We start from the raw sequence: 27,547 nt of genomic DNA, 5'->3' as shown, positions 1-27,547 counted from the left end.
AGGGTCTTTGAACGTATTATACCCGAATCCTTTCCTAGGGGAGAGAGTTGACAAATAGGAGCACCATTACTGCAATTGCCTGACCACCACTGGGGCAGGCAGAAAGTACTATTAGTCCACCTGGAGCGTGGCAGATAGTAGCACTGTCACTACAATTACTTGGCTACCAGGGGCAAGGTAGAATAGCAGTTTGGTTTTATATCCTAAAAGATAGGACAATTACCCCCCCCTCCCCTTAACTTTTATGGAGCAAGGCGAGATGTTTTTAAAACACCGTTCCGTAGGGACAAGCATGCGTGATAAAGTATAATATAACGCGATACAAGTTGCCTCGTAACGGCTACTAGTACATGACCCCCACAAAATGACAATTTAATAATTCTGAAGAAAATATCAAAAAGCGACTCTTGCTAAATGATCAACGAGTCCATTTCTTTCCAAATATACAACTACATTGTTCAGTTTGTCCAGTCGATTAAATATTACACAGAAATAATGGAAGGACTTTAATGATTGCAACATCAATACCGTATGCGGACTCCTTCCCTGTAAATAATGTGGAACCGCCCCATGAACGACGGGATTAAGCAAAAATCAAGAATACCAGGACAATATTGTGAACCACGGAAGAGCTGACCAGCGATGAGGATCGTGAGAAGCCAGCCACTGAATCCAGACAGGGGTCATGATCAGTCACAAGTGGAGTCACTATCTTAGGCTTGGGGATCACGTTTATCTGTACACAATAGAATATCCATTACATTGTCTGGATTGGCTTGGGGATGACGCTTATACGTACGCACAACACAGTATGGAAAACATTGTATGGATGGGCTTGGGGATGACACTTATACGTACGCACAACACAGTATGGAAAACATTGTATGGATGGGCTTGGGGATCACACCTATCTGTACACAATAGAATATCCATAACATTGTCTGGATTGGCTTGGGGATGACACTTATACGTACGCACAACACAGATTGGAAAACATTGTCTGGATTGGCTTGGGGATGACACTTATACGTACGCACAACACAGTATGGAAAACATTGTATGGATGGGCTTAGGGATCACACCTATCTGTACACAATAGAATATCCATAACATTGTCTGGATTGGCTTGGGGATGACACTCATACGTACGCACAACACAGTATGGAAAACATTGTCTGGATTGGCTTGGGGATGACACTTATACGTACGCACAACACAGTATGGAAAACATTGTATGGATGGGCTTAGGGATCACACCTATCTGTACACAATAGAATATCCATAACATTGTCTGGATTGGCTTGGGGATGACACTCATACGTACGCACAACACAGTATGGAAAACATTGTATGGATGGGCTTGGGGATCACACCTATCTGTACACAATAGAATATCCATAACATTGTCTGGATTGGCTTGGGGATGACACTTATACGTACGCACAACACAGTATGGAAAACATTGACTGGATTGGCTTGGGGATGACACTTATACGTACGCACAACACAGTATAGAAAACATTGTCTGGATTGGCTTGGGGATGACACTTATACGTACGCACAACACAGTATGGAAAACATTGTATGGATGGGCTTGGAGATCACGCTTATCTGTAGACAATTAAATATCACATTGTCTGGAAAAACTTTTTCGAAATACAAAAGATAATTATCCCATCGAAAAAATATTGTCATATCTCTACAAAATGCAGAAACATCCGGATAATTTATGCGATTTAGATTTCTCATTATCGGTTAGTCATAAAACTTTTATTTTGCCATTCGCTCTTTGCCTCTAACCTTTTTTTGATATAGGTGTATTTTTTCTGTAAGTAGTTACCCGATATTTAAACTTGCAAAATATGGCACAAAGCGAGAAATAACAATAATAATAATAACAGCAACAAAAACAACAGCATCATCAATAACAGCAACAGCAACCATAATAGCAAATAAAAAAAGCAAAAACAACAAATTCAGGCTTTACCGGGAGCGGTTCACTCTCATCGTTGGAACACTGAGCTACAATGGTGGTCTGGTTTTGTAGCAGATCTTTGTATTCCCGCACTTGGTCTTCAGTCCAGCTCATATTACTCGGATCACTGTACCACACAATAACAATAATTTGCCAAAATAATAAGCCAAAATTTTAATTAGGCAAGAATAAAATAACAAAATGTTGTCATGAATTTTTTTTATGAGTCAAAATAGTGGAATATCATTTTCCAACATCCTTTTTAACGCTAAAACATCGATCGGCCGAACAAAGCTGTGCGTTTTTTTAAGGTATTCAATGACAAATGATATATATTTTCTTAATCGAAGCCTGATTTTTAGCCGGGGCCTAGGCCTCCATTCCGATTGAAACGTGTAGGGCTGCCCTGAAGAAGTCTTCAAATGGACTGGAGGCAAGTGTTATACTTACTTGCCGAGATCTAGGCGCACGTCGTTAACTGACCAACACTTTGTCAACTCAACCTTCGGATAGTAAACAATGAACGCCATACACATCTCTTCAGGAGTACCCAGGCCACCCTGAACAATACAAAATGATTTAAAGGTCACAGAGAGACAAAGCCCTTTTTTATTTGATAATGGAAAAGAAACATAAAATTAAAATACACCCCAGCTTCTTAGATGATTGATGTATAGCATCATGTACCACAACAGGCTCGGTCTTATCCATCGTCTGGTAGTGGCACACTTGAACAAGGTCATCCCCCTGCAAACAAGGCAGAAACGCACGTGATAAAATGCTCTTAAATTTCAGCTGAACGATGTCACCCCTTTGAATAAGGCAGAAACAAAAAAAACATGATAATAAACATTTCATACTAAAACGATCTTTTATTACGCATTTCTAAAGATAGTCAAATGTTAAAGCCTCTTATTGAATCCACATTCTGGAACGCTCACAACAATGAAAACCACAAATTGAGACCGGTGAGCGCCCTTTAACTCGCGCTTAAAACCACTGTCGACGCCCAGCAACTATCAATTATCAGATTATGCCTGTAGTTTTATTTGTTTTGACAAAGGCCTGATGCCCGAGATGTCAAAGCAACTATCAATTATCAGATTATGCCTGTAGTTTTATTTGTTTCGACAAAGGCCTGATGCCCGAGATGTCAACAAAGCAGCTTTGTTATCGAGAAAGGCGATCAACCCTGTGTTATGTCCCTGTTCCCTCAACCCCTACGCAGATATCACCTAGAGTTTCTACAGCTTGTCTGGCGATCTTCTAGTTTATGCATATCAATATTTGGGTGACCTTAAAACCCGCGCGGGCAATCTCTTGGAGGCCTGGGTCTAAGGACTTTATAGGATTAGTAAGAAAATGATTTGACCAAGCGAGCAAGTTTTGCTTAAAAATTTTTGCCGCGAGTCTCAAATTGACAGGAATCAGTATTTTTCAACATGTTTTCTGTAGATCGGGGAGCGGGAAAACTTCAGCTCTTCTAAATATGGGCATCTATGCCCATATAAGGCAATACGTACGAAGGACACTATCCGTGGGAAATATGTTTGATATGCCACTGTTTTTTTGTGCTTTTTGTCTCACCGGTTTAACGTGGACTTCCTCGGGCAGAACCTGGAATTCCTGTAAACCATAACAACAAAGTTTGCCTTAGATAGATATGCACGCTTGCCTTGAACCACAACCTGCAATTGACTTGGCGCTATATAGCCTCCCAAATCTCACAATTTCTACAAGAAACATGCCCTTGATCCCCTTAAGAATCTAACTTTCGCCTTCTAAGAGATCTTATTTCCCCCCTCCCCCATATAGGATTTGCTGTCGCAGTCTCTGGGCTTTATTCACCATGTCTAGTCGAGGGCAATACAATGTCAGAGTTAATCGTGCACGCACCTGAAAGTTGAAGTCATAATTGTCGTCCCTTGCAACTTCTAGTAGCTCAACTCCGTCGCGAATATGTCGGGTCCAGATCTTAACGCCTGTGATGCAGAAATAGCGATAATGCAAGGGTAAGAATGGATAAGAGAAACAAATGGCTATGAAAGGAAAAAAGAAAATGGCATCGAAAAGGGCCGGAAGTCTGCGTGTGTATTACGGATACCTTGGAGATGGGTGTGAAGAAGAATGGCAATTATGTTGATGCCTTTGTCCGGCAACGTGCTTTGAGCAAAACCCTGAAAAAAGCATACAAAGAATAATAATACTATTATAATATATATATGATATCAGACAAATACACATTGTAAGTAGAAGAGTTTGGCTTTCTGATAATTGTAATACTTACAGCCTCAGTGCATTCGCCACTGCAGTATCCAACAGAGATCCATTCTTTCTGCTGTGGTGGTATAATCATGGCATCAAATGGCGCCCATCCAGCCCAGATCATCCCTGCATCGTACATGCGAGTCTGTGCCGTGTGATGGAACCGCAAACCGGAGTAATCAGCTACGCCTTGAGAAGGTAAACCAACAGAAGAGAGCCCTTAGAATAACAATAGGGCTGCATAGTGCATTTTGATAAGGTGAATGAAAACATAAAATATGCTTTTGGTGTTCCGTTGTATGTTAGTTTTGCGTCTCAGCAATTTTGGACAACAAGCTGGTCGCTTACGAGGAGAGAGGTTGCAAGAATAGGTTAAAGTATAATGCCCAACCTTCAGTGTTACTAGGGTTGTCATAATGCACCTCCATGACAACATAACGTGGACCATGGCCTGCTCCTATCGCGAACCCTACGTGCTTGGGGTAGAAGAAGGGCTGCAGAAAAAGAAGTTTTGACAAGACAGCGTTAATGATCAACCTACAATCTCAATGGGCCAAAGTAAGGGACAGATACGAAAATCTCCGTTGTATCAAGGGGAAAAAGTACCAAATCTGTAAATAATAAAATGATCTTGAACATAGCATACGCACAATAATAAGCCTTAAAGCCAGGTTTTTCAATATTCATAATCCATGCATTCGAAGTAAGCAGGGGAGGTCAACCCTAGCTCTTAACCCCTTCAATTTACCCAATTAGCTCGGATCGGCCATCAGATCAATTTCTAATTAGGAGCCCTGATGTTACCTACCCCCCCCCCCCCCCCCTACTGCCCATAGGGTTGTGGCATGCACATGATGTTATTTTTTTTTCGAGGACCAGTAACAGTGTTTTGACAATTTCCCGAGATACAGATTTGGAAAACCGCGCGATAATTTCAAGTTTGTTAAAATTTCATTTCGAATAGAAAAAGCAGCAAATCCTCTCTTCCAACAACGAAAAACAACAATTTATGGCCTTCAGAATACGATCTCCCAGCTGTTAAATAACATATATCTATATATATCCTTTATCAGTGAAATACTTACTCCAGCCCCCACTGCCCATGCCCATAGACTTGACTGCCCTGCACATGATGTTATATCCGGCGGCATGTTGATACGATCGTAACATGGCCCAGTAACGGTGGTGAGATTAGGGTTGAAAGTACTCTTACAGCCATACACTACTGTATGGTGCACGTAGCCTTCGTTACCAGGGGTGACGATAGGTTCCACCTGCAGCCAATCACACATTTAATGGCAATAACTCAGGTCATGTTTGTTGTTCTCCCCAAGTCATCATGTCATTAACATCAAACTTTTCAGCACTTGTCACCTGAAGGCCTATTCTTGAAATCCTCTCAAATTTGTTCTTGCTTATGTAGGATGTCATGATCCCCATTTCCCTTCTTGTTACAACTCAACCCCCCCCCCCCCCCCCCAGCTACAAATAGCCATTCCCCTTGCAACCACAATGACCAGCTCCTTGCTACAAATGACAACACCTCCCCCTTGCTATAATTGCCAGCCTGACCCTCACTCTTACCTGACCGATTTCAACTGCTAAATTCTTTAACCGAATATTCAAGAATAGGCCATTGTCACGATGTTGCAATGATCTAAAATGCCAAAAACTGGCAGGCCATAGCTGATCCAAAATGATGACCCAAAATGATGTTCCAAAATAATGATCCAAAATGAGAACTCTGCAAAAGAAGCACTCTTAGCACCTTTTTCTATAGCTTCCTCTGTAAACTCCACTTTGTATGCCAATTAAGATAAGCTGTGGCCCACCAGTCTGTGGCATTTTTGTTGTATGCGCAAAGTCATGAAAACAGTCCATTACCTTGATGATCTGACGCTTTTCAGAAAACAAAGGAAACACATATGGTTTGCACATGTAGCTGGTTGTGGCAGAAGGAACAGTGATCTATATAATAAATGATAAAAATTAAAGTAAACATTAGTATATGTCACTTGAGTATCATCAGGCACAGGTGGAGACAGGTATAAACCTACCACTGGTGGTTGGAAAAAAACTAACCACCAGATGACAAGAAACTAGATAGACTAGCTACTGAAAGAAGGACAGACAAACAGACTGACTAAAGCAGACAGACAGACTATATAGACTGACAGACAGACTTTGCTACAGATGGATAGGCAAACTAGCTACAAATGGACAGACAGCTACAGATGGACACACAAAGCAGCCGTAGACAGAAATACCGGCTACAACTGACAGGCAGAGTAGTTACGGATGGACAGACATACCGGCTACAACTGACAGGCAGAGTAGTTACGGATGGACAGATAGACTGGATACAGACAGAAAGACATGCGGATGGATGGACAGCCAAACAAGCCTAAACAAGCATATATGGTAGAAACTATAACGCTAATTCCTTATAAAACCATCTCTTACATTGTGCAATATGTCAAAGTGCTGCAGGTCATTGGGGATCTCAGGTTTCTCTGTGTGAACATTTAACAAAAGCAAGCTGCGAGACCCTCTATGGGTGTGCTTGCTGAAGTCTGAGTCAGATGTGGGGTCATCCGCATGAAAGGCATACACCACTCGCACTGTCCCAGCCTAAGTACAACACAGGCATCACAGAGTTGTTAATTGATTGTTCTACTTTCCTTTTACAATCCACATTAAAAGAAGGGGGTGTAAGGGTTTGTAGTGATGCATTTTTGCCTTAAATCTGGTGCAATTTTTTGTATTTTATTCCCCTGTATTATTATTGACTTATTTTGACGGTTTTGCGGTATTTGGTGTTCTCTGTGCGTTTTTCAGCACACCCCTTACTCCCCCTTCAAAAACCAAAATATGACATAATTGGGGTAACAAGACAAGACACCATCAACTAGCAAGCATCCAAATTTGCTAAGTAAAATGATTTTGAATGATAGAAATCAATGGGTTTTAACTTACGTACACTGTGAATGTTGCAGGTGGGAGCAATAAAGGGGCTGGGGAATGATCACTATCCAAAGATAAAAATGGAATGTATGGATCAAAATCCTATCATTCGTGCTTACCGCCTATCCCATCCACTGCTCTGGTAAGGTAGCTAAGTTGCTTGTATTTTTACAGTATTACTCAGGCCCGTACCCATGGAGGAGGGGTGCAGGGAGTACGAACGAACCCATCACAATGGCCGAAAATTCATTTTCGGTTCTTAATAGATGTACTATTTGTAGACAAAACTATAAGGCATAAGCTAGATCACTCTGGTATGTAGTCAAATCCGACAATAAACGTCCCGTGAATATACTGCAAAGGCATTTTTTTCGGGGGTGGTCAGATTTTTATTAGAGAACTCAATCCCCCTTCCCCCTGTGTACGGGCCTGTAACTTAAGCTTACCTTGATTTGGTTATCTTGTTTAGCATCACAAGTGTCATATTTTCGTGTGAATTTAAGGATCGTGTATCCTCCTTCTTCACTTGCATCGTCTAATTTATAGTCTTGTTGATTATCCAAAACAGGAAGAGCTTTTGCTTCTGCATAGCGATCCTTACAATAACAACAAAAAACAATAAGTACACAAGATTACAAGAGAACGTCAATACACATAATTACAAGAGAACGTCGATTTAAAGTTCAATGTGGCCATTCTTTTTTTTATCTACCTGTAAAAATCCTTTGCCTTCTTTAACCCAGCCCATGACAACGTCGGAGCCGACCATGTTCCCCGTCCCTGCGGAAATTCCGAATCCCAACCATCCGAGTGTCTTTACTTTGGCAGCAAAGGAAATTGTTTTTTCTTCTTTGTGGACCGTCCAGAAAAGTTCAAAGTTTTTACCATTGTCAAGATAAGCTGAATTAGCAAAATCAGTGTCTAGAGAAGCAAACCCTAATGAGAAAAATAGGAAAACGAGTAAGAGTAAAACAGATTTCATCTTTTACTCGACACGAAAGGAGTTTTTTTTTTCATAAAAGGCGCGCGCGACACGCGATATTTTCCCGCCATTTATCGTATGACACAGGGATACCACATAAAAATCGAGCACCCCGAATACTAGGATATCACCCCTTAGCACTCGAAATGCAAGAAAAAATAGCCCAGAGAAAGAACAGAGATGTTTTTTTGATTTATTATTATTATTTTTGGTAAGTAATGCGCTACAAAATAAACACTTTTTTCATACAGAATTCATTAGAACTTAGAGCAGCCTACAGCCAAAACTTGTGTACCAAGATATAAGTAATTGCAAAAATCCAATATTTCAAAAATCAAGAATTCAAAATTCAATTTTAGCAGCTTCTAATAAAGATAGTAGAAGCTCTCTTAAGCGGCCACCCATAGGAACTGAAAATTGTGATAAAAAATGTTGCTGGTTGCTTACGAGAGCTTAAAAATAGAAAATAAACGTTGATAGTAATTTGAAATGTCTAGTTCCAGAAAATATCCATCCCCCCCCCCACATTGAGGGGATTGGAAATTTCGGAGGGGGTGGAGGGGTCAAATGTCCAGGAATTTCCAGAGGGGAGGGAGGGGGCATGCCCTTTTTTCCTTAACAGTTACTGTATTTTTTTTTTCAGGGGAGTGGAAATTCCAGAGGGGTGGGGGGTCATACCTCTGACCCCCTTTACAGGGGGGGGGGGGGGGTATGGATATTTTCTGGAACTACACAATTGTGATAATCAAAGGCCTGACTAAATTAGGGGCCGTCCACACTAACACAGAAACCGTATACTTTTTGATACTTTTAGGCCTTCCGTCCACACTAACACACGCGCTGGATCCAGCTAATCCGGATACCTTTGAATCTGTGTTAGTGTGGAGGACCAGTTAGGCAACATTGTCAAGCGAGACATGCAGGCAATACATATCTCCTACATAAGCCACCCAAAAAGACATTGTAGCTTGCGACAAATCTTGTAGCAGCGACAAAGAAACGTTTCTCAGATGTAGTTGAGAGAAATTTTCATGTCATGCTCTACAAAATTTTTTTGTGCACTTACATGTTTTTGGTAGTGGCTAAACTAGGAAACATTAAGGAGACATGTTGCAAACTACATGTTGTGCTCAACATGTCGCCTAGTTTAGCCAGGCCTTAACGAAGTTGTTTACAAGAGTTGTCCCTCAAAGAGCTTCAACTATTTCATATACAACACCAGACATGATTACTAACATAATTTACATTTTTGAAAAGACATTAAAGCTATCAATGTAGACATTAAAATGTCCTGGTAGAAGATTTTGAACCTCCATTGATGGAGATGGCTAGATACATTCTTTTTGAATTTGTGCTTCACTGAATCTAGCAGAGAAGCAGCAACAATTGCACTAATTACTGCAGATCCAAACTACAGCAGACCTCTCATAGACTGTACTAGTTGGGACCCCTAATTATTAGCCATTATATACAAATATGCTACACCTGAGGTTATCTTATGAGGTATTAGTCCTGTATATATATGTGAGCACCCCTTACATAGAACCCCTTTTACAGTAAACAAACCATAAAAGTATATTCAAGGGTATCACGATATGGCAAAACAATAATAGGATTTCTGGTGCAAGAGCAAACTTATAGTGGCTTGATTGATGTGTTTCTTTAGCTACCGTATTGTTGTTTTAACACACTTTTCAGTGATGTTCTTTTTATCAGGATATGGTTAATGGAAGTTGCTGTGTTCTTGAAGAGATTTAACACATTGGTAGATTTGACAATTGTATCCTAGGATTTGAAGTGAGGTGAAACAGAGTAAGACTTTATTCCAATTAAATATAATATAAATTACAATATCCCTAGGATTTGTGGTAAGTTCTACCAGTGTCGCTTTCTTCCTAACAGTAACAATGCACCAACTACAGAAATATTTCTAGATGCCAACAAAATCTGAGTCCAATATTCAACATGGCTTTCCGACTTGTACCAAAACTTTACATCAAAATCCACAATAACTGTGATTACTGTAATTAACCAGGCAGCAAGCTTACCAAAGTACCCTGCTTCATATCCACCATAAATACACAGACCACAAGCAACATAGATAACTACCACAACAATAAGCATGACCACCCCGCCAGGTATATGTTTGACAAGCGCTATCTTCTCTTCTTGGCTTATCCATATCATGTATGCATTATAGAATAAGTAGAGGGCCAGGACTTGACGGCCGGTGTGTAGAAAGTGTGATATCTTGGCATAGCCTCTCATGCTGTCTGTCAGGCCACCTGCCACAAATAGATAACCGCCAATAACACCTACAGCTCTTGCCACAACCTTGACCTGTAAAAAAATATTGAAGTTAAGAAACAAGAAGTTTTACATGGATAATCAGTTCCCTTTAAGTAGTATACTAACACCTGAACTTGTTAGCAGACACTAAAGTTAAGGGGTAGGCGCAACACTCTAGCGCTTAAAAAGTGGGTCATATCTTTATGAAAAGATTGTCAAATATTATACTTTTCCAAGTCATATCTATTTGGGTGCACTCCCCACACCTAAAAAACACAACTCATCCTCACTCCCCATATCAAACCCTTGGGCTTGGTAGCTCAAACTATTTTATCCTTCACTATCTGTATACTCAAACACGAGGGAAATTTTCTAGGGAAATTTGTATGAGAGATTACTATACTTCGATGTATATGCTATTATTTTAAAAGAAATATAAAAAGAAATAGAACGAAATAAAATTTAAAGCTTAACTTGCATACTCTTACCATCATAAATTCAGACCACCTTTGGTTCTCAAAGCATAGCAGAATAGCGCTGATGAAAATATGAAACGCCGAAACTATCCCAAATGTCCTTCTTCTCATATCCAGAGTCATGGCAGTGCCGCAAACGAAGAATATAGCGCCGTTCAGGTAGAAAGATAAGTATTCTGGGCGTAACGTGTCGAAGATGGAATCCACTTTCATCTTGACTGTGTCAGCTTTGCTTCCCATCCTCATCAGAAGACAAAATAAATCAAAATACGGATAGCGGGTTACAAGGAAAAGGCCGATCATGTCGGCTATGATCAGAGTTTTCTCCAAAAAACCCATGACTTTCTCTCAAAGACAATAATGTCCTTTCTTTAGCCACGATGATAGATCAACAAACCGCGCGTTCGATGACAAAGAGTGAGATTTTACTCGGAGGGGGTAGATGACAAAAATATTGAGCGAAAACATTTACACACGGGATAGTTAATTTAAAACTTATGGTAAGTTTTTATAAAATTCATCGCCATCAAAAATAAAACAATTCATAAAAAGTGTTTTTCAAGAGAGACTGTAGAAAATAAGTGTTTCTGAATATTTTTAGCATCCTCTCCCTCCAACTGAGGAAATATAAATGCTTTTGTAGGGAGGGGACAGTATGTTTTGATGACATTTCTATTCATAATCGCACGACGACTTTCAGGCAATATATTAATCAAATATAGAGGCTGACCAATTATAGGCACAAGCTAATTTTTGCATGAAACCAAAAGTTAAAATTTGTAGTTTTCCCCGTTTAGTTTACTTATTTTACATTTTTGGCTGCAGCTCTTCCCTCCCCCCGTGCGTACTAGTGCCCCTGGTAACTGCTCTGTGTCCGTGAGTAGTTGTCGGTGTCGTCTTTGGGTACTGTGTTTAGAAAAGCATCAAATCTCTCCTTTTTACAGCACAAAGACTCCAAACAATTATCGACACATCAACGCATAACGTTTCAAAGTGAACACAGTTCAACTCAGTAGGAGACGGGAGGAAATGGGATATTTGAACTAAATTTGCAAGGATCTTCCCACACCTCCGCTATCTTGTCATCTTTGCTAATATTGCTCACAAATGTATGTCCCAAGCCAAGGTTCCAGCATTTGAGCACACTCGAACGATTCCGTGAACATCTAGGAAACCAGGTTTGTATACGGTGAATTATTATAACAAATTTTGTCTAAAAGAAGGATTTGCTCGGCAAGCAAACTTGTTATTATGTGAAAAACCACCAAACCGTAAGATCAATGTCATCTTATTTTATGCTTCACTTGTTTGTAGAAACGGTGTGAAGTTTTCAATAAACAGCAAACATAAGTTATTCATTTTGTTATTGCAGCATAAACTCTGGGTGATATAATATTTGCGGTGTCGTTTTGGGTCATTAGTGAAGGAAATAATTCAAAGTATAAACACATTTATTTGTAACCTTCCTTGATTTTCTTTAGAAAGCTTATTTCAGGGATTAGCGGTTTTTATTTTGTTTAAGTACTTCTATATTTGGCTATTGTCTGATACTTAACTCCCTAAACAAGTATACGACGTCATCTAAATCTAGTATATATACTCATTTTCACTCTTTGACGCATTTTTTATTTTTATTAGAAGATGAAAACTTTATGTAAGCTACTCACATTTAAAAATTATAAAATGTTATTTACTTATAGTTTATTTCTAATTTGCCTGATATTAAGAATCAAAGCTGCTTGCAAGACAGCAACATATACTGCACTAGTTATTTTCTTTTCTTTAACTTGAATCTTAAAAGGTGCGTTTAGTATTCTATTTTGTCATAGGAAAGAGGTAAAGTACTCCCCCACTGATGTTTTTTCTTTCTTTTTATTACATCCCCTCAAGGTAATTCTCGGGCCTTCCTTCTTTTAGAAGAAGCGTATTGAAGATAAAAAAGAGCTTTATTTCACTAGTTGATATATACTAGCAATTTAAAAAAAATATTACAAGTACATATTAGTTAAAAATTAAAAATTAAATCACAAAAATTAAATCTTCTAGTGAAAGTGCTACTGGTACAATATTTCCTGTGTGGTAGTTTTGGATCTTGGCGAATTTGTTTAAAGCAATGCATGTAAGAAGCTCATTTAAATTTCTGATACTGTTTGAGCTTTTTACTTATCACATTCTTGAGAAATGGACACCTGAGTAAATAAGTTCCTCTTTCTCACTCACATTTCCATTTATTTTAATTGTGTGCTATTGTGATCATTATTCTGTGATTGGCTGTTTTTGCTGAAGGAGACACTTATATGCAGTTCTCTTGTCTCTGTTTTATTAGCAATCCTGATGGATCAGTCTATCTGACTAATTATACTTGGAAATTTACTGGATTAAGTAAATCTGAAAGTTATACCTTTTTTCCATATACATGCCTTAGCCAGGAGAGCACTAGGAATGTTTTCTAATGCTTAACAGCTTATAGAAAAGAAAAGAAAGGTTGAGTTGTGTCTGCTGATTTCCATTTCCTATAGAAATTCCCTGTATAAATGTTATTATATAAGGGTAAGGAATCTTTAAAATCTAAGAGTCTTCCAAAAAAAATTATATATAGGAAGTTGGAGAAGTGTGAGTAACAAATTGTAAAAATATATGTAGTAGTTTAGTGTTCATACTTCCGGGAATTGTGACTTATTAGACTATTAACTGTATCTTTCTTTGACTTGTAGATGTCTGTTCCTGCAAGACCTAACCCTCCAGTTGTTGGCAAAGTTACTCACAGCTCAATAGAACTATACTGGGAGCCACCAACGATCATTGGAGCCGCAAAGTCTGATGGACGACTTCAGTACTCAGTAGAGGAGGGGGAGCGCACCAAGGGTTTTGGCAAAGTGTACTCTGGTTTCTCAACCAGTAATGTGTTTGAGGGTCTGGAACCATCCACAGACTATCGGTATAGAATACGATGTAAAAACGATGCAGGAAACAGTGCATGGAGCTCTGTCATCACTGTGAGAACAACAAAAAAACCTAAAACCAATGAAGACCTCCACAAGGCCGTGGCTAAAAAGGATGTGCAGGCCGTGATCAAAGTGTTGGAAGGTAATTACAGGAAAAAAATGAAGCAAAAAATTAGCTGAGGCAGGCTGTCAGCAAACTGGAGGGTGATTTTGAGAGAAAATCTTAGATAGGGGCTGGGGTAGTTACCAAACAAAGTCTAGGATTGGGTAGTTAGATTTACTTACAGATAGCTTAGATATACTGAGAGATGGGTAGTTACCAAAAAAGTCTAGGATTGGGTAAGTTAGATATACTTAGCTTAGATATACTGAGAAAAATTTGACAGAGGCTTGGGTGACTATCAAAACAATAAGGTAGATAAATCAGGGCTGTCAGGGCAATAGCAGGCAAAAAAGCTGGGGTAGCTTCCTGGCTCAGTTCTATTTTCTTTCAGACTTTCTTGCTGTCTAATCTCTAGGCTCCATTGTCTTCCATATTACCATCTTCTGAATTTTCCCCTTTCTTTTAAAGTAATCCATTATTATTACTCCTAAATAGATGAAGACTAGGGAACAAAAATACCTATCTCTTGGATACATCTCAGTCTTCATAAATGTTTTCATAGCTAATAAACAAACAATAGTTTAATTGTGAGTGAAGTTTACTTTTCCAATTTATTGTTGATTATAAAACTGATTTTGTACAGAGTTTGGCCCAAGATGGCAGCTCATAGATTCTCCTGACAAGTTTGGTCTCTCTCCTCTGATGGTTGCTTGTGAGTATTATATAATAGTTATACACATTTTTTATAATGAACAAGTATTAATAAAATGGCAAGCTTGGTCTGTCTCCAGATAGTTGCTCGTGAATGTTAATTTTCAAGACACCCATATCTATCATTTATAAATATAAACAAGTATGTACTAAAAAAATAACTCCACTTGATTGCAGCCCAAAAGGGTTATGTGGATATTGTGAAAGCTCTCCTGGAGAGAAATGCAGATGTGAATTATCAAAACATCAGTGGGAAAACTGCCATGATGATGGCTTGCTTCTCAGGTGACTTACAAAAAGCCTCAATAAATGCATAGGGCAACCTTAGCCAAGTATCAATCCAATGTTTAGTGTCCTCCTTCTTTCCCCTTGGTGAATGTGGCCCAGCGCCTCCACCCCTCCCTGGTCTGTACATTTCTTTACCTACAGTATGTGGTTTGGTTCTTACATGGGTCAATATTTTCATCCTTGAATTTGTTTCGACGTTTATTGTAAAATGATTAATTAAAAAGCTGATTGCCCAATAGGTCAGCTTGAGGTTGCCAAGCTGTTGCAGCAGCAAGGTGCTGGATGGAACACCATAGATCACACAGGATCCATGGCCCTGCACTGGGCGGTAGACGGGGGAAATCTGGACGTCATACGATGGATGTTCACCGAGGGCTGTGCAGTGGACATCAAAGATAAAACCTCAGGTAACATCTGCTCTTGACAGACTGCCAGTAGTTACAACTGCACCCTTACCTATTCTTAGATATTCTAACTATGGCCCTGTTAATGCAGTGAAAAGAACATCTTTCCGAATTTTCCTTTTTGTAGGGTGGACACCACTGATGCGTGTGGCAGCAGTAAATGGTAACATCAACATTGCCAAGTTACTCATCCACCATGGTGCCAATGTCAACAGCCAAGACAAGGACGGCAAGACTATTCTTATGAATGCTGTCCTCAATGGCTTTGAGCCTCTTGTTAAACTCCTGGTAAAGAAAGGAGCTTTTGTCCAGCATAAGACTCTGCACGGAAAGACAGCACTGGACTTTGCACGAGCGTTTGACCATGAGCGCATCGTCAGCTTTTTGCAGCAGTACCTTGATGAGCAGAAGCAGGCAGATAAGCAGCGACAAGTGGAGGAAGTCCGTGAGAAAAGCAAAAGTGAGGTGGATGGGGAAGAGAAGGAAAACGTGTCAACTCAAGCATCTATGAATGGCTATTAAAAAAAACTAAAGTTTGGTTCGCACTATGATGCAAACGCACGCCCAGCATATTATTTCCCAATTCTCACTGGAATACAAGTGCAATAATAGTAATCACAAAAGAAAATAACAGCTGGATTTTCTTGCCCTTGTCTTTGAATGATTCTCACTTGTGTTGTGCTCGCCTTTGCACCCTATTGAAAACCAACTTTGACAGTTTAAGTTGAGTTTGGAATTATTTTTATAATTATAATTGTTGTATATGTTATTTGAATATTGAAACATACATTTTTATAGATCCTGAAAGGTGCTCAGATATCAGCATTGTCTAGGATTGCTTCAGCATAGTGTTGAAGGGACTTACTGAATGCATAATTTCAAACCAAATGGAATTTAATAAAAGAAACCATCTTGCTGAGCTTAAAAAGCTGTCATCTTTGTGTCATTGGTTGTAACAAAACAAATTGAAACTGTTGGAATTTTTGCTGAGTTCCAAATATTGGGAACTGGTTTAAAGTTCTCCATTACTCTTTATTGTATGGTGTAGATACAAATTGTACATTCTTGCATATTATGCTAAAAATATTGAATTTGTTCAGTGGTTAGAGTATAATGACACATGTTTAGATGTAAAGATTTCCTTTTGAAGGCAGGGAGCTACTTATTCTTGTCATTGTTTGTATAACAAAATGTTTCTATGCTCTCATTAAATATACTATGGATTTATGACTGCAGAGTCTGTGATATATTTTCAATTCTCTATTTTACAATATTTACAATCTCTAATAAATAATTTTTCAAACTGTGGAACTAGCTAAACAGGTAGTGTGCTTGACACAGTCTTTGTCACAGCAGATGAAAACAGTCTTGTGAAAAACTTCATGCCAGTGGTACCTCCAGGAATATAGCTCACAAAGTACCTAACAGGGGAGAACAGAACAAGCCCTACAGTTAGAAATCTGCATTGTCAGCCCAGAGTCACACAAAATACCTAACAAAGAAAAACAAAAACTGCAGTTAGAAATCTGCACTGTCAGCTTAGCGTCACACATAAAACCTAACAATGGGCAACAAAGCAAAAACTGCAGTTAGAAATCCGCATTCTCAGCTCAGAGTCACCCAAAATACCTAACAAAGAAAAACAACAAAAACTGCAGTCAGAAATCTGCACTGTCAGCTTAGAGTCACACATAAAATCTAACAGCGGGCAACAAAGCAAAAACTGCGGTTAGAAATATGCATTTTGTCAGCTTAGAGTCATAGCGGTTCCCAGCAAACTGGGAACTTGAGATACCATGACATGCTCCGTGTACAGATGTCCTTTTCACTCAGCTTTAAAAAAAACACCTAAAATGGTGGTGAATAGTATTTTTATGTGTATGTGAGAAAATGGCCCTCAAAACCATTGGGATTTTTTTATACTGTAATATACTGTAATTTTAGTAAGATTTTACAAGGTCAACATTTTCTTAATTGTGTTTCGTATGGTGAAACTGGAAGTAGCACTTAGACACCATTTAGCACCTATTCCAAACAATAACATTCATTGCAACAAGAGTCTTTAACTAACCATATCAATGCTATTATCTGAACAACTGCAAACAATGCTGTTAAAATCGTGCTTCTTACCTAAATAAATAAAAAGACTGGTCTCAACAGACTAACATGGTACATATGATTAAGTCAGTTACCTGGAAACCAGATAAATGGTATAGATACTGAACGGACCAAGACTGAAAAAGTTTGGTGGCCGCAGTTAAGTGTCATGAGCTCACATGGAAGAATTGGAATGGGGAACTGGTTTTGCTTACACACAAAGCACAAATTAAATATAGATCTCTTGACAATTCTATGGCTATTATAGTATATAAAACAACAAATACAGTAGTTCAACAAAGGCCAAAAAGCATGATGTGTGAGTGGGGGATGGGGAGCTGTACTTCCACAAACACAAATGGTTCTAGATCACCATAGTATTAAAAAATAACCAAAAGGGGAAGGCCTTCTGCCCTTAAGCCAATCCTGAGCATAAGCTATAGGTTCATATGCCAAAAGTGAAGCAGAAAAGAGGGGATGAAGTATATCCATATATCATGTTTCTCTACAAACAATACCATGATAAAGGTGTTCTATTTGAATTTCAAAATATGTGGCCATCTTGTACTTACAATTAAGGCCATATAAAGTGTAGCAATCATTGAGCCAAAGTATGCGGCTGTGAATGGCAATCTTCCCAAGGAGCAGAGGTGTTTAACGTGATTGACAGGTCCCCACAGCAGCGAAAAACTTTAAAATACAGAGAAGTACTTTAACAAGGGATGGATTACCCAGCAAAAAGCATTGAAATGCACAGGCAGGCATGTACACAGGATTGGCTGAGGGAGGGGGGGAGGGGTTTGCACAGTCATAGGTGTCATATGGAAAAAGCATAAAACTTGAAGGTTCTTTAATAAGAAATGACCCACTTTTTGTCCACCAAGGAAGGGGGGGGGGGGGGGGGGGGAGGTTGCACAGTCATAGGTATCATATGGAAAAAGCATAAAACTTGAAGGTTCTTTAATAAGAAATGACCCACTTTTTGTCCACCAAGAAAGGGGGGGGGGGGGGGGTTGCACAGTCATAGGTATCATATGGAAAAAGCATAAAATTTGAAGATTCTTTAATAAGAAATGACCCGCTTTTTGCCCACCAAGGAAGGGGGTGTGTGTGTGCACCCTGCGCGCACCCCCTGTGTAGGCACCTGAAGAAGTACATTAACAAAGGGAGTAAGTAAAAAAACTTTAAAATACTGAGAAAAGCACTTTAGCAAGAAATGGAGTACTTAGACTGAGTAGGGTTATGTTCAGTATCCAAATACAGTAGAGTATGCTTAAAAGTCAGACAGCAAAGTCCTAAAAATGATTACAAAGATTTGGATTTAAAAATCAACTTGCAGGTAATGAATATGTTCAAATTATAATTGACATGCTCAACATAATCACATGTCCAATTGTCCAATATATTTCCTTCAGTACTTTCGACCCAGAATGCCAAGTTTTTGGAAACAGTTTATTGAAAGATATTCATATTAAATTACAACTTACCTGCCAATTGTAAAGAGACTACCCATTGTGTACAGCATAACAAACTTCCTTGCTTTGAGAACGATAAATGGGGCAATAAAACCAGCCTTGAAAGATAGTTAATAGGATTTAGTCTAGCACCATTCCCCTACTGTCAATATAAGAAACAATCAACAATTACACTTTTTTACTTCTAAGGTATCCTCACCATTACAAAACAAAATACACCCATCAGCAGACACATGAAAAATCCAAGAATTCTTTGTTTTCTTGACTGAAGACAATAAAATGTTAGTCGATAAGAAACATCATGTGTAAAACAGATTAAAAGTCATTCTCCAGCCAAAGTAAGAAAGTATTTATAAAACCAAAAAGAGACCCTGTCATGCTTGTTCAAAATAAGTCAGAAACCATAGCAGCCCACGTAAGATTAGAGGGGGCACAATACAAAAAGATTAAGAAAATGTTGGGGGAGGGGGCACATATAGTGCCCCTACTGGATATTTTCTTATTAATTTTAAAAAATATTGGGGGAGTGGGGGGAACATGCTTCCAGTGCCCCACCCCCTGCAAGTACAGCCCTGTAAGTAAATCCTTGTTTTCCTGGCCATGATGTCCAGGCAAAGTGTGTATGGGGCACTACAAGGGTGTATACTAATCAGGCATGTTTCAGCTAGCATGTCGTGGACAGTTCCCACCAATAGGGTAGTAGCTCAGATTATGCAATGCAACTTGACTGGCTTTTCTAAGGTGTTACAAACAAGGCTCATTTAAACCAAAAAAGAAGGAATTTCATGCTTTATTATCAGAATTTAGGCTAGAAAACAATGTTCCTCTTGCCCTTGCTACAATAACACCTCTGCTTATGTACTTCTTATGTACTGCTTATGTAAGCACTTGTATCTACAGTTGGGGAAGTTTTTGGTAGGCTGAGTAGAATCTTTATTAATGAGGTCTGATTAAAGTGATACATTCTGTAAAGATGAGATGTCTGATTCAAGTGATATCTTAAGATAAGCTCGCTTACCAAGCTCGGCAGGTACGGGTCTTCCTCGCCTTTACTTAGCCAAGCACCCCACTGTCCATTCGACGATTGCGAGTTCGGAGTTTGATCTACCGGCTTGTAATCAGTGTTTGACGCCTTCTTGGACGAGCCGAATGAAGCGAAGTCTTTTAGAGCGTTTAGTTTCGCCTCCATTTTTATTTCGTCTACGTTGGACTAATGGGTAACACCGCTGCGCTTCGGTTGCGAAAACGGCGGCTATGCCACAGGAAGCCCATTTCAGATGGATACTTATAATGCATCCATAATGTTGTATTGTGAGTTCCACCATTGGAACAGTATCGAGAATGGGTTCCCTGTACAACACGAGCGGCTGCAGAGTAGACTAATTTCCTAACCGCTAGCTCAAATACAGTAAAAAACATGGGCGAAAACAAGACATGAAATTGCAAGTGCTTTGGAATCCCCCCAGTGTCAGGTAAGGTGTGAACAGCCAGCTCACAGGCTGTTCGGATTCATTTATTGTAGCTACATTTCATCTTAGAACTTATAGGTTTTTCTTCAGCGCTCTGAAGTGGAATTTACTAGAGCCAACATTTCAAGATGAGTTTTATATAAACAATAAATCTTAGACTTGGAGCTTTAAAGTCTAATCACTCAAAACAAAAGTACACCAGTTAAAAAAGCCTACATAAAACTGGTATTAAGGCGAGAGGTATTAAGGCGAGATGAACTAAATTTCATCCAGATCAGGGGCGGCAAACCCATAATTAGGGTGAGAGGGCAAGAGTTGGGGGAAGGGGTGGGTTGGTGGTTTCAGGGGGGAGGGGCGGTAGTGGTCCCAAATCCTTAAGCGCTAAACATCTGCTCAGAAAAGTGGGGGGGAGGGCGCTTTCTCCCTGCCCCTCCCCTACCGCCGCCCCTGCAGACAACCTAAACGCTACAGTTCGTTGTTCAGTCCAAGTAAATCATTTACCTCTTCATGACACATGCCCAAGGGTCACTCTTTATACTAGACTAAAAATCTTTGCCCAAAGTAGTCTGGACACCTCATATTTCTATAGTATAAAAACGGCCAACAACTATTTTTACTTCTGATCCCTACGTTAGAAATTCATAGAAGCCTAAGCGGTGTGTGTGTGTGGCCATGGGGTTGTGCAACCGTTAGATGAGCATTAAAAAATAAAATAAAAAAACTCCACTGACTCCATCTGAGCCGAGTGTGACATGAAAATATCCTTCGTGGCCAAAGTACACTAAATAAAATACACCCTACACTTTCAGGCCCATACCCAGGGGGGGTGCAAATGCACTCCCTACAACGGCCAAAGGTCCACTTTCAGTTAATAAACGTGCTATTAGTGAACAAAGTTATAAAGCATAAGCTAGATCACTCTGGTATGTCACCAATCCATATAAATCAGACTTTTTTGTAGCCAAATCCGACAATAAACGCCCCTCGGAGATACTGCAAAGGCATAAAAAAATCCCTTTTTGTTCTTTCAGAGATGGTCAGATTTTTATCAGAGAACTCCCTCCCCCCCCCCTCCCTCCAGGAAAAATTAGGTCCATTTTTTTTGGATTTCGCACCCCCCCCCCCCCCCCCCAAGGAAAATCTTGGGTACGGGCCTGACTTCTAAGCAGATCTACAAGCACAAATTTTTAAGCATGCTCAAATGATCTGAAGGATGGCAATTTATCTGTATTTTAATTAGACTGTGACACACACTGGCTACAGGGTTTGCCGCATATTTAATAATCTAATACTGCATTCACACCAGCACTTAAACCAGTTTAAGGTGTTTTAATTAAACTGGTTTAAATCTCAATCTCCCAAGAGTGGACAGACCCAAGAACAAAACAGGATACACTCTGCTGTACATGTTACTAAGTGATCATTTAGATAGAAAGAATTCAACACAATGAGAAACTTGGCAAGTTATAAGGCAAAGAAAAACCTTGTACTAAACATGGTTTTGGTGTGAATGCAGCATAAGTTTTCTTTGCCTGGTATTACCTAAGCTACCCGGTTTTATGATGGTCTATTACCCAGGGAGCAGTTTTTCATCTTGCCCCTAACAGGCGGATGGTATACATTACTTCTCTGCTTTTAATGTTTTGCTTTCTTTTTCAAATATCTTTAAATTGCTCTGACCACGAAAGGTCAACAAAGTCTAACACATCTCTTTCCTACTAAACATTTAATATCATGGTTTACAGTCACCAGTGACCTCAACAAGTGGCGGAAAGAGGTCTTCATTGGTGTGCAAGTGAGAAAGCCGTGAGTGAGGTCTAGAGTTGTTGTCATTCTCAACTTCTTCTTCTGATGTTACCAAGTCATCCATGTCCGGTGGGATGTCCTCCCGGAATGGCTCATCCGACCTCTGATACTAAAAATGGAATATTTGCATGATGTTATACCTACAGCATATGTAAAAGGGCCTTCAAACTAAAACATTCTAAAATCTCTGCATTGCATGACAAATTCCCAGAGTCCAATTCTTAGTAGCTAACTATTGTTTTGTGTAGATAATTGACTTACCTGAGCTGGGTCTAAGAGAGGGGTCCGTAAGGAACTTCTAAAGCCTTCGGTTTCTAAACTTGAGGAAACCAGGCCAACAAATACCAGCACAAGGCCTATCAGATAGAAAATTAAATTAAAAAAGGTGTAAAAGGAAGTGGAATAAAAGCAATTCGTGCATGTTATGACAGAAAACACAAGAAGTACATCCCACTATTTTACCAAGGATACAACATTTTAAATTATTCTTTTTATATTATTTTCAAATTATTTTTTATTCATTGTTAGTATTGGAAGCTATCAAATAAATAATAATTTAAAATAAATAATAATTATATAATGAAATAAAATTTAGAAAATCACTTTACCTAAGACTTCTAAAACAATAACTGGAGTATCAATGTTATTGGAAAAATGCCTGATGAACATCCAATCTTCCAGCCAAGTGAGTAGTGGCACAAGGCAAATCACCCTGTTGGTCGACACTGGTCCTGGAGAAACAACAGTTTTATATATATAATGCATGGATGCAGGCGTTCATAGAACAGTGCTCAATACACAGGTGTAGAGCTACATGTTTTATTAAATGCTTTTATTTGGTGAAATCTTTGGCTGGGTGTGTTCTGCACACTCCACCACAGAAACGGTTATGGCAAGAACCAATCACATAAAGTTAGACAAGTATTAAATTGCCTGTGAACTGTTCCGCATGAACATTTAAAAGTAAGTAAATGAACTATCTAAGAAATGTAAACAAAACAAAAAAGAAGAATCTGTAGTTAAGGGATTAGACAATAACAATGAAATAAAAAAAATAACAAATGTAAGCAGTGCTAGATAAAGCTAAGTTCGAATAGATTGAGTTAGTTAGTTCAGTGAGCTAAAATGCAGTAACAGCAGACAATTGTTGGTAAACTACTTGTAAATTTCGCTTATTTCAATTCATGATAAATGAAGCTTATGCTTGTTTCTTCATTCTATTTGACTATAAATGTTATGAAATAGTACAAAATCCAAGTCGAAAAGCCTTCATTACACTGCAATGGGCAAAATAGGATGTTTTTATAAAAAAGGTTCTTCTAAAAAAAGAGTGTATGCATGCCTCGTCTTGACAAAACATTGAGCCCATTTCAGTAGAGGCAAGGCCCCATCCTGATGTTCTCAACACATTGGACTAGCAGTAATTTCACAGAGCGACACATAAAATAGCTAAAATATGATGGCCACAAAGACAGCAGAAGCAGGCCATAGATTTGTAATGTGTGTGCATCCTCAGGGACCCAGGGCGTCGCAGAGATTTGGCACACAGAGAGCGCACAAGAAAGAACTCTTTTTTCTCGTGCGCTCCCTGTGTGGGCATCTCTGCGACGCCCTTGGTCCCTGAGGATGATGTGTATGGTTTGTTTACCCAAGTACTCAATTTTCTTTCAACTTGTGAGCCCACTGTATAGTCATGTGGGGTTGTTCTTCGGTTATGGCTAATGTTGATCATACTCACCAACTGCTTTGTAAAGATAGTCAACAATAATAGCTGCTAACCAGCCGCACATGACAGTCAGGAAGAGTATAGATATGTTACCCCCCTTGGTCAGCCACTGTACCTGTATCAAACAGACAAAATATGATGATCAGGAATACACCAAAAACTGGTATTAGACTCAAATTTTCGTCTTTAAAAAGACTTCTTCAAGGCAATATTATTAAGTCTTATTAAAGATGAAAATTTGGCAGAGTCTAGTCCAGTTTTTGGTGTATTGTATTTATTCTTCTGGTTCACGATCACGACAATTTGGGCTTTTTGTATTTATTTGTATTGCTGATCAGGAATAATATAGAACCACACTATGCCTGTATCAAATAGACAATATATGACTGATGATGGCGATGGTAAAGATGACATAGCTGTCAACCTGGCTTTAGGAAAAATCTTGAGAAAATACAGTAAATGTATCAGAAGTACCAAGATAGCTTATGTGGGAGAATACAGTAATAAATGTAAGGATATTTCAAGAAAATTTGGCTTGACAAAAGGTTCAAAATCTTGAGACCCACGCCTTATGCAGGAGAGTTGACAGCTATGTGATGATGATGATAATAGTAAAATACAAAATCACTAAGCATCTCTTTGTGTTGTCAACATTAGATTCTCAATATGATATAACTAATAACAAGAGAAAATACTTTATTTAGATCAACTGCTTTATATTTTGGCAATGTACAACACAGCCTTTCTCAGGGTGACATGTAGTAACTACAATTGTTAGCCTCAGTCACCCTGAAAAACGCTGTTGTAAACCGCCAAAATATAGGCGCAGATCAAAACAAAGTATTTTCTCTTGTTATTAACAATAAGGAATGATATATATATATTATGATGCCTTCCTTTGTCAACCACAATACCATTTTATCAACACCTAAATTCATAATAAAAAAATACCAGTTTTTTTCTCTTTAACTGTAAACATTAGTCCTCTGGTAGTTACTCTTTATTGCTAACAAATGTTACCTTATTTAAGGGTTCAAAAATAAACATGAGGCCAAAAATCACCAAGCCATAGAGTCCTGCAAAAAGATTATTCCAGATACCAGCCACAGTGTAGTGTATATCTTCATTCTTGGCCTTCCAAAATACTGCAAAATAAAATAAAAGAATATTACAGGATTAAAAGTATATGCACATTTTTTTTATTTTTATGTAATTCAACATACATATATTTTAACCCATTGACCCTTGGCAATTTTTTAGGTGAATTCACATCTATATATTTTTGAGTTTTTTTTACAGGTTGTCGAAGTGAAACACCACTGGACCTAGCCAGTGGTTTCCAAGATTCCCAGCAGTGCTTTGTGCAATATACTATTAGCATATTGGGAGAGTGCCCTAGGACATCAATAAGTCTATTAGGGCATAATTCAGTGCTCTGCTTATAGATGTTTGTAAGCCTAGATTCATGGGTATTCTTTTTGTTTGGCTTTGCCTGTTTAAAAAGACTTTAAGATATCCTTATTGGGGGAGAGGTATGTTGACTTCTCCACATGATTTTTTCTGTGGCTATCTCCAAATGCTTTGCATTACATGGAGGCAAGTAGTTCCAGAATCCTTCAAGCTTAAGGGGATTCAACTCAGTATTTTCAAAGCAGTATCCCTCTTTTTAAAACCCTATTAGTAACATAAAGATTGAAATTTATTAAACGATGACAATTTCTGGAATAGCTTATACTAAAAGCCAGCTTTCAGAATTAACACAAAGCTTATTCTTTAACCTACCTGAGCTTACTGCCCATTGCAGGACATCTTCAAAAAAGACTAACACAGCTTATTCTAACATCCATCTGAGCTTACTGCATTAGTGCAGCACACCTTCATTAAAGGCTAGCAGAGCTTATTCTAACACCCATCTGAGCTAGCAGCAAACCTTCAATAAAGGTTAACACAGCTTATTCTAATACCTACCTGAGCTTATTGCCCATAGCAGTGCCCCTCCAATAAGGGCTAACATAGCTGTTATTACTTGAGCATGGGTAAAAGGACCACAGTTTGTATGACCTTCAATCTGTGAGGAGTTCTGGTGTTGGGAAGCATTGATTGCATGAGAGGTAAGCGGGCAAGGAACAATGCCAAACGTCAAGGCCAACACCCCATCAGCAACAGACACCATGATCACCCCGCTGAAGCCAAGAATCATTGCAAACACTTTGACTGCTGTTAGACTTTGCTTGTGCTGGAAAATAGAGAGGTAGAGAATGGGTTTATCATAACAGAAGATCAAAATCATCAATGACTTACAGTGAACCTCCATATCAGGGAGAGAAGGGGTGACTAAAGGGGAGGGCGTAATAATTTTTTGTTGCATATAGCTTTCTGGCTGTCCAAAGGGGGATTTAAACCCCCTAAACCCTCTCCTTAAATCTGCTACTGCATACAACAGACAGGCGAAAAGCTTCTAAATAACCTCTTCAAAAAGTCCTTATTTAAAATTATTTTACATTAACACAACCTTCATTAATTTCTAATATAACAGACCCATTTTGCCCCAAGGGTGTCCTTTTTATAGAGGTGTTACTGTATATCAGAAGCTTTGTTATAAGTAAATATAAGTATATTTATAAACACTGATCAATCACATTGAAATGCAGACATAGTTTTACAAAGAAATAATCTACTTAACTTATAACCAATTCGTATTTTATACTACTGTGTTTATGTGCAGCGCTAGGAATTCCACTTGTTTGTTATGTCGTACGTAAATCAGTCAACCTATGTATCATTTACAAATACAAGACTGACCTGAATACAAGGCAATCTCTCGATAACGGTACTTAGCCATGGAGCGGCCGCCATGTATACCCCAGCAACGGTAGGATTGAGTATCTTCAGAGCATACATAAACAATAGATACGGCGCGGCTAAGTGTAACAAGCCCATCACTGCACACCGCCATAGCGAGGAAATACTCCCTGAAGTGTGCCTTAGCCCTTGTACGACTCCATTCGATCGTCTACTCAGGAATAGTACAGTCACAAGATAGAGGAAAATGGTACCTGGGGTTCGCAGCAAGAAAACTAGGCTCGGAGAACGATAAGCATGTACTGCAAAATAGATCGCAGGCGAGAAAGAGCCCCGAATTACCGCAAGAAGCATGAATGCTAGAATACCACCGGTAGTAAAGTAGCCGCCAGAAGGCATGATGAGAAATATGTCGAAGATTTTCTGGAAGAAATCCAAATATCAAGTCACCATATTTTGTGGACGATGCAGTTTCGCCAAAACATCCGGTTTCGCATTCCCAGAACGCAATGGATATGTACCAGGACCCTCTCGGTTTTTATCTAATCACAGGAAACCCAAAAAGAGAAAAAACACACGGGCAGTAGAACACGTTTTGTTAGGCTAGATTCTAGTAGAACCACAAAATTTTCTATGAATTTACCGAAATGTTTCTTTCTGTGTTCTTTAAAAACCTGTTCAAATTCTGCTACAAATTAACGAGCCCCCACTGCCCTTGAAAGAAAATATGGCCTTGCCCTGTTCCAATCCGGCACAACGCAAGTTGCCAA

The 27,547-nt window shown here is 39.0% G+C and overlaps 5 protein-coding genes and 1 long non-coding RNA gene across 10 annotated transcripts; 2 read left to right on the top strand and 4 right to left on the bottom strand.

Annotated features, from left to right (window-relative positions):
- Positions 1 to 356: 356 nt before the first annotated feature.
- LOC5518752 (DBH-like monooxygenase protein 1) lies at positions 357 to 8,311 on the bottom strand. Of its 2 annotated transcripts, XM_048725595.1 has the most exons (14): positions 7,917 to 8,311; positions 7,651 to 7,800; positions 6,704 to 6,871; positions 6,125 to 6,208; positions 5,326 to 5,514; positions 4,632 to 4,734; positions 4,263 to 4,429; positions 4,080 to 4,152; positions 3,872 to 3,957; positions 3,563 to 3,601; positions 2,663 to 2,722; positions 2,426 to 2,535; positions 1,988 to 2,102; positions 357 to 736 (listed from the first exon to the last, which is right to left on the bottom strand). In XM_048725595.1, exons 1-14 carry the CDS (start codon positions 8,184 to 8,186, stop codon positions 584 to 586), a joined length of 1,767 nt encoding a protein of 588 aa, XP_048581552.1. In that variant the 5' UTR covers positions 8,187 to 8,311; the 3' UTR covers positions 357 to 583. The 2 variants fall into 2 exon arrangements, with proteins under 2 accessions (XP_048581552.1, XP_032219319.2); XM_032363428.2 differs by lacking the exon at positions 357 to 736 and having other exon boundaries at positions 2,625 to 2,722.
- A 1,666-nt stretch (positions 8,312 to 9,977) lies between these two features.
- Positions 9,978 to 11,372, bottom strand: LOC125556768. The gene is made up of 2 exons (XM_048725598.1): positions 10,964 to 11,372; positions 9,978 to 10,526 (listed from the first exon to the last, which is right to left on the bottom strand). The coding sequence occupies exons 1-2, from the start codon at positions 11,288 to 11,290 to the stop codon at positions 10,062 to 10,064; spliced, it is 792 nt and encodes a 263-aa protein (XP_048581555.1). The 5' UTR covers positions 11,291 to 11,372; the 3' UTR covers positions 9,978 to 10,061.
- Positions 11,373 to 11,802: 430 nt separating this feature from the next.
- LOC116602189 (fibronectin type 3 and ankyrin repeat domains protein 1) lies at positions 11,803 to 16,632 on the top strand. 2 transcript variants are annotated; one of them, XM_032363431.2, is made up of 6 exons: positions 11,803 to 12,129; positions 13,666 to 14,038; positions 14,643 to 14,711; positions 14,888 to 14,995; positions 15,238 to 15,405; positions 15,530 to 16,632. In XM_032363431.2, exons 2-6 carry the CDS (start codon positions 13,666 to 13,668, stop codon positions 15,922 to 15,924), a joined length of 1,113 nt encoding a protein of 370 aa, XP_032219322.2. In that variant the 5' UTR covers positions 11,803 to 12,129; the 3' UTR covers positions 15,925 to 16,632. The 2 variants fall into 2 exon arrangements, with proteins under 2 accessions (XP_032219322.2, XP_048581554.1); XM_048725597.1 differs by lacking the exon at positions 11,803 to 12,129 and adding an exon at positions 13,469 to 13,564.
- On the bottom strand, positions 16,626 to 20,319 carry LOC5518750 (protein transport protein sft2). 3 transcript variants are annotated; one of them, XM_048725599.1, is made up of 6 exons: positions 19,993 to 20,319; positions 19,174 to 19,239; positions 18,987 to 19,072; positions 18,072 to 18,189; positions 17,474 to 17,532; positions 16,626 to 16,894 (listed from the first exon to the last, which is right to left on the bottom strand). In XM_048725599.1, the coding sequence occupies exons 1-6, from the start codon at positions 20,161 to 20,163 to the stop codon at positions 16,882 to 16,884; spliced, it is 513 nt and encodes a 170-aa protein (XP_048581556.1). In that variant the 5' UTR covers positions 20,164 to 20,319; the 3' UTR covers positions 16,626 to 16,881. The 3 variants fall into 3 exon arrangements, with proteins under 3 accessions (XP_048581556.1, XP_001638629.3, XP_032219324.2); XM_001638579.3 differs by having other exon boundaries at positions 16,626 to 16,823; XM_032363433.2 differs by lacking the exon at positions 17,474 to 17,532 and having other exon boundaries at positions 16,626 to 16,823.
- LOC116602192 lies at positions 20,307 to 25,157 on the top strand. Its single transcript, XR_004290318.2, has 2 exons — positions 20,307 to 20,446; positions 22,189 to 25,157. It is a non-coding gene; the product is annotated as an uncharacterized LOC116602192 (long non-coding RNA).
- Positions 21,660 to 27,423, bottom strand: LOC116602188. Its single transcript, XM_032363430.2, has 7 exons — positions 26,778 to 27,423; positions 25,944 to 26,211; positions 24,996 to 25,120; positions 23,988 to 24,090; positions 22,858 to 22,980; positions 22,511 to 22,605; positions 21,660 to 22,358 (listed from the first exon to the last, which is right to left on the bottom strand). The coding sequence occupies exons 1-7, from the start codon at positions 27,174 to 27,176 to the stop codon at positions 22,176 to 22,178; spliced, it is 1,296 nt and encodes a 431-aa protein (XP_032219321.1). The 5' UTR covers positions 27,177 to 27,423; the 3' UTR covers positions 21,660 to 22,175.
- Positions 27,424 to 27,547: the final 124 nt, after the last annotated feature.

Source organism: Nematostella vectensis, chromosome 3 (assembly GCF_932526225.1).
Source record: "Nematostella vectensis chromosome 3, jaNemVect1.1, whole genome shotgun sequence".
Taxonomy (NCBI): domain Eukaryota; kingdom Metazoa; phylum Cnidaria; class Anthozoa; order Actiniaria; family Edwardsiidae; genus Nematostella; species Nematostella vectensis.
This window is presented reverse-complemented; position numbering and strand designations above follow the sequence as displayed.

Excerpts from the sequence above, each read along its gene's own strand:
- LOC5518752 (XM_048725595.1), bottom strand. The coding sequence starts at position 8,186 with ATGAAATCTGTTTTACTCTTACTCGTTTTCCTATTTTTCTCATTAGGG. Across the intron at positions 3,958-4,079 it reads TCTTCACACCCATCTCCAAG|GCGTTAAGATCTGGACCCGA; the intron begins GTATCCGTAATA and ends TCTGCATCACAG. Across the intron at positions 2,536-2,662 it reads ATAAGACCGAGCCTGTTGTG|GGTGGCCTGGGTACTCCTGA; the intron begins GTACATGATGCT and ends TGTATTGTTCAG.
- LOC125556768 (XM_048725598.1), bottom strand. The coding sequence starts at position 11,290 with ATGGGTTTTTTGGAGAAAACTCTGATCATAGCCGACATGATCGGCCTT. Across the intron at positions 10,527-10,963 it reads GGTGGTCTGAATTTATGATG|GTCAAGGTTGTGGCAAGAGC; the intron begins GTAAGAGTATGC and ends ATTTTTTTACAG.
- LOC116602189 (XM_032363431.2), top strand. The coding sequence starts at position 13,666 with ATGTCTGTTCCTGCAAGACCTAACCCTCCAGTTGTTGGCAAAGTTACT. Across the intron at positions 14,039-14,642 it reads CGTGATCAAAGTGTTGGAAG|AGTTTGGCCCAAGATGGCAG; the intron begins GTAATTACAGGA and ends GATTTTGTACAG. Across the intron at positions 14,996-15,237 it reads GATGATGGCTTGCTTCTCAG|GTCAGCTTGAGGTTGCCAAG; the intron begins GTGACTTACAAA and ends ATTGCCCAATAG.
- LOC5518750 (XM_001638579.3), bottom strand. The coding sequence starts at position 20,163 with ATGGAGGCGAAACTAAACGCTCTAAAAGACTTCGCTTCATTCGGCTCG. Across the intron at positions 19,240-19,992 it reads ACCCGTACCTGCCGAGCTTG|TCAAGAAAACAAAGAATTCT; the intron begins GTAAGCGAGCTT and ends TATTGTCTTCAG. Across the intron at positions 16,824-17,473 it reads CAGATAATAGCATTGATATG|GTACTTTGTGAGCTATATTC; the intron begins GTTAGTTAAAGA and ends CTCCCCTGTTAG.
- LOC116602188 (XM_032363430.2), bottom strand. The coding sequence starts at position 27,176 with ATGCCTTCTGGCGGCTACTTTACTACCGGTGGTATTCTAGCATTCATG. Across the intron at positions 24,091-24,995 it reads TTTTTGAACCCTTAAATAAG|GTACAGTGGCTGACCAAGGG; the intron begins GTAACATTTGTT and ends TGTTTGATACAG. Across the intron at positions 22,981-23,987 it reads CTATCTTTACAAAGCAGTTG|GACCAGTGTCGACCAACAGG; the intron begins GTGAGTATGATC and ends TTGTTTCTCCAG.